At 37.1% G+C, this 4,920-nt stretch overlaps 1 protein-coding gene across 4 annotated transcripts in view; it reads left to right on the top strand.

Annotated features, from left to right (window-relative positions):
• Positions 1 to 4,920, top strand: part of ERCC6L2 (ERCC excision repair 6 like 2) — a 124,298-nt gene that overhangs the window by 25,758 nt on the left and 93,620 nt on the right. For all 4 annotated transcript variants that reach the window (XM_019517343.1, XM_019517341.1, XM_019517342.1 and 1 more), the window contains exons 9-10: positions 697 to 810; positions 2,142 to 2,261. In XM_019517343.1, coding sequence (XP_019372888.1) covers positions 697 to 810; positions 2,142 to 2,261 — 234 coding nt within the window. The remainder of the gene's footprint in view (positions 1 to 696; positions 811 to 2,141; positions 2,262 to 4,920) is intronic.

Raw genomic sequence — 4,920 nt, 5'->3', positions numbered from 1 at the left:
TGACTCGCTTTATTGCAATATTCGCTTTATTGCGGTGGTCTCGAACCGAACCCGCAATATCTCCAAGGTATGCCTGTATAAATAATAACAGCTTTCTGTAACAAGTACACTACCTACAAAAACTACTGGGTAAGGAAAACTAGTTTTGAGAACTACAAAATTCAATTTAAAGAAAAGAACAAAGAAAAGTTATATTCTATATACAGAAAAAACTATGAAATTACTATGTAACACACAGATGACATTCAAATCGAGTTGAAATTGCAAATCTAGTATCTATCAATAAATGGAATTGAATAACACTTGTAAGTGGAATAAAAATATCAAGCTATATAAGATGTTCCTTACATACTTAACATGAAGACATAAATGAAAATGCATGTACTAACTCCATCTATTTTTATCTGATGTTATTGATGCTGCAGTAGAAATACATATTTTGTAGATGTTTCAAATTACTTTGATTATGATACTTGTGTGCTTGTAAAATATCTTTAGTATCTCGAAACTTGAGCCATAGTAGCAGTTGTTGGGTAGGGCATCACTCAGATGGCTATGATGCTAATTCAAATTGAAATTGATTGTAACATTTCTACATTTCACTTGTTAGGATCTGCTTTGTTTTGGGATGCTTATATTTTTCTAATGTGCTGGTACTTCTAAAAAAAATATCTCTTGTGGCGCTTTTTTTTACAGACAAATTCCCATGGTGAAACTATGAAGGCACTTTATTTCAGTTATCTGACAATCCTTCGAAAGGTTGCTAATCATGCTGCCCTGTTACAGACAGAAAACACCAGTAAACAGCAGGTTGGTTTCTGAATGTGCCAAAAGAGCAAAGCTATGGAAAAAATGTAGAAGGAAACCGATTTAGTAAAATGTCTTACTATAGTAGCTACCGTTAATTGTGACTAGCCTCTACTCTTTACCTTTATTTTAGCCTCATATTCTTGTTGCCTTGTAACTGTTTTGCTCAACAAGCTAGCTGGAATTAAGGTGCTTTGTTTAGTTGCTTAGTCTGATCCTGGTCCCATACAGTTCTGTGGTAAAACACACACTGACTTCAGTAGCACAGAATGGGGCCCTTTTTCAGTGACTTTCAATAGTGACTAGAGACATCACACAGCATTAGTGATGAATAACTTTTAAAAAATGAATTCTGATGACACAGGGAAACTGTATTGAAGTAAGTAAGTACTTTCATTGTTATAGCTAATAATAATGTAGGTAGTTCCTAGTAATTTGGTTTTGTTTGTGAAAACAATTTAACAAGGGTGGGTCTCCCTTTGTTGAGGGAGGAAAAAAACCCAAGAAGCTGGTGTTGGCATACACAGCCATTTTCTTGAATTCACTTTATTTCCTCTGACTGAAGGCAGTGGTATACATAGAACCAGTTTTAAAAAATGATGCAAAATTTATCATTAAAATCCTGAATGAATAAAAGATCTGGGTGTGTTAATTCCCTCTGATATACTTCTTAAAGAATATTTCACCTTCAGTACCCACAACAACTGATATTATAATTCATTTATTATTATTAGTGTCCTAATCTCTTTGTACTTCCCTGTGTATCCTACATTTTGTATCTTTTACTTTTCATAATTCCTTTTGGACAGGATGTTTGTGTTTAGACTTGCTCCAACCATACGGTGTGCAAATAATAAGCCTTAAAAAATTGGGCTGAGGTGCTGTCAGTAGTCCTATTATCTTTTGAGCCTTCCCAAAATCTTGAGGTAATGGACCTTCTCCATCAGGGAACCAGAACTTTGCAGTGCTGCCTCTTTATTTACATAATGCCAACGTCCACTGTTGGTATTTTTTCAGAATAAGGCAGAATGCTTTACTTTTGTAAAGAAAAGATGCCTAGTAATGTTCAGACAGATTCTAGTTAATACACTCCTGATTTGCAATATGGAGCTACTTACTCCTTTTGAAAACAGCACTTGGGGTTTTAGCTTATTCTTAACAGATGATGCTGTATTAGAGCATCTCTCATTGGGTACAAATGACTTAAATATTTTCCCCTGCCGGTTTTATTTTAGTCTGTTTCAATCTTACAGACTATGATAGTACTAGAGATAGTTTAATGCAGAAGTCTGTTTCTCTTGTTTGTGCTCATCCATTTTCTGCTTTGCTTTTAGAAAACACATATCAAACGGGTTTGCAACCAGGTGTTTTCCAAGTTTCCTGATTTTGTTCAGTTAAGCAATGATGCAGCCTTTGAAACTATTTCTGATCCAAAATACAGTGGGAAAATGAAGGTAATGCCTAAATGCCTATTTACTTGGAAAATCAAATCACTGTTGTATGATTTCGGGCCTCTGTAGGTGCCAATTTTCTTTCATTTATACTGTTTGTTAAACATGATGGTAATGATATTTCTACTACCAATATGTCTATAAGCCTGAGTCATGGGCCAGGACACCACTGTGCCAGGTGTGCTGCAAAAGCAGAACAGGAAGATGCTGTCTATTCTAAAGAGCTTATATCCTAGGTAGAAGGCAAAGTGCAACAACAGATGGTCAAGGGACCCTGGGAATCTAAAGAAATGGAGGCACCATGGTTCATTGTGATAGGTTGTGGATTCAGCACATCAGTAGCCTAACCACTAAATACTGTTTTTAGTCCTTACAGCAAAGGATAGTTTTAAGGAGACCAGTGTTGTGGCATTGTAGATATTTATGGGAGGCTTCTTCTAAGCTTTAGAAGTAGCATTGGAGAAAGGGGAAACGTGCCTGTTTTAAAAAACCACTTGATGTTGTGAGTTGAGCTTGTAATGCTGAATGAAAGAAATTCATGGAATTTCTAGTGACAGCTTATGAATGGCTCTATTTGTTCTTATCAGATACGTCTGTATTGGAGCACTTACATGAATTCAAATGACAGTCCTTCAGTGCAGTGGTTCTCAACCTTTTTAGACTCCAGGCAGCCCTCAAAAAAAAAATGCCAAGTTTTAGCTGTTAATAACTTCTTGAATACAAAAAAAAAAAATAGGGCAGTTCAGCAGAAACCAAGAAAGATGGCAATAGGTCAGAAAGTTTTGGGCACTTGATTCCTATTTGAAATCTTTGGGGTTTATCTTGTGAATCATGTGTAGGTGTTTGTGCATCTAAAAGTGCTAATGTTGAATGACACCCTGTAGCACCTTTTAAAAGGATCTCACAGGACCCTGGCTTTAGCTGTAGAAGGAGCCAGTGGAAGGGTGAAAAAAATGGGATGATAAAATTTAAATCGTGGTCTAAAAAATCATGGAAGCAGCAGCATTTGGGATGGATGTGTGCAAGACTGGATTGCTTTAATTAAACGAGCCTGAAACAGAATCTCAGATGTGTGGGTAAGGAGAAACGACATCTGAGATATTTAGAAAAAAGAATCCACTAGATCTACATATCATTTACATGCCAATACCTAGGAAAGTTCCCAGCCAGAGGATGTAGAGCCAAAGGTTAAGTGTCACTGGGTGTGAATAACAGGCAGTATGGTGTTGATATCTAAATATGGAGAAAGCAGGTATCTCAGATGCTGTATGGATATCAGGATCTCTATTTTAGCCATGCTAAATTCACCCTGATGGCTAGGCATCCACAAGGAGAGGTCATATAGATAGATGATATGTGATTTTAATTTGCGCAGAAGGGGACACCTCTGGAGTAGAAATAGATCTGAGTCATCAGCATAGAGATGACTGAAGTTTTTTTTTTTTTTTCTTTAAATGTTTTTGAGGTACAGTAAGAAGTTGGAAGTAGATTAGTTGCAAGTCTCTGGGTAAAGGTAAAAGGTCCATAGTGGGCGCGTCTACATGTGCACTTTACTGCGCAGTAGCTTATTTTACTGTGCATTGAAGTGTCATATAAAAAAACTGTATGATTAAAAACTGGCTACTGTGCATTGTGTCACTTAAAAACTGTGCACGTGTGTCACCATGCATTAAGGCAGCCTAATGCACATTTCTTTAGTACCTCACCTTGTAGGTATTAAATTTACTGCGTATTAGAAAAAGCATCTTAATACATGTGTAAACACGCCTAGTGAGTGTTTGCTATAAACCACCAAAGTAGGGGGAGGAGGTGGATGAGGCTGTTTTTCAAACTAACTAAAGTACACAAATCACAAAACCTGGTGTTAATAAGGGACTTTAATTACTGTGATGTTAGGAGGAGGCAGAATTTTGATGTACCTTTTATAGACTAACTGAATAAAAGATGCATAAACTTTTGTGGAAAAGAGTTCACTTCATGAGATGCTATGAAAGGAAGTGCACAGAGTTGGCTATAAGGAGTATCTCTACTCTGCCTTCTGTCTGACTTAGTACTAACATGACTACCTACGTTTCTGCTCATTATTAAGAGGGTAATATAGCAGTGCCCAGGTAGTTCATTTAGTTTTTGGAGTATATTTGGGATAACTTTTCTGTACTGAAAGTGGAAAAGCCAGCAAAGGAATTTAATAGTGAAGAGTCAGCTCTTGACTTAATGCTCGTGGGTAAGGAGAGTTAGTTGAGAATTTGAAGGTAGAAGACAAGTAGGGTGACTGTGACAAAGAAATAATATTATTTAAGGTTTTAAGGAAATTAGAGGAGGAGGTCAGCACAATAATGAGTCTGCTAAAACCTGCTAAGTCCAGAGTCAGGGAGGTAGTGGGCAGGATCACAGGAAGAGGCAAGGCTGAGGGGAAAAAGTAGTTCTGGAGAGAGCTGAACTCTTTTGGTTGTATTTTAAAGAGACCATATTATAAGCCCAAGAGCAGCTTTGGAACCAAGAGACTGGCCTGGCTAAGCAGTCAACTCTTCAGTGACTTGAAACTTAAAAAGGAATCTTACAAAAATGGATGCTTGGTCATATTGCTGGGTACAGAGGGGGAAAATCAGGAAGCCCAATGCAAAAACTGAGATACAGTTAGCAAGGAACACTTAAAAAAGAG

The sequence above is a fragment of the Gavialis gangeticus genome, unplaced genomic scaffold (assembly GCF_001723915.1).
Source record: "Gavialis gangeticus isolate Ggan-Ray unplaced genomic scaffold, GavGan_comp1, whole genome shotgun sequence".
Classification (NCBI taxonomy): domain Eukaryota; kingdom Metazoa; phylum Chordata; order Crocodylia; family Gavialidae; genus Gavialis; species Gavialis gangeticus.
This window is presented reverse-complemented; position numbering and strand designations above follow the sequence as displayed.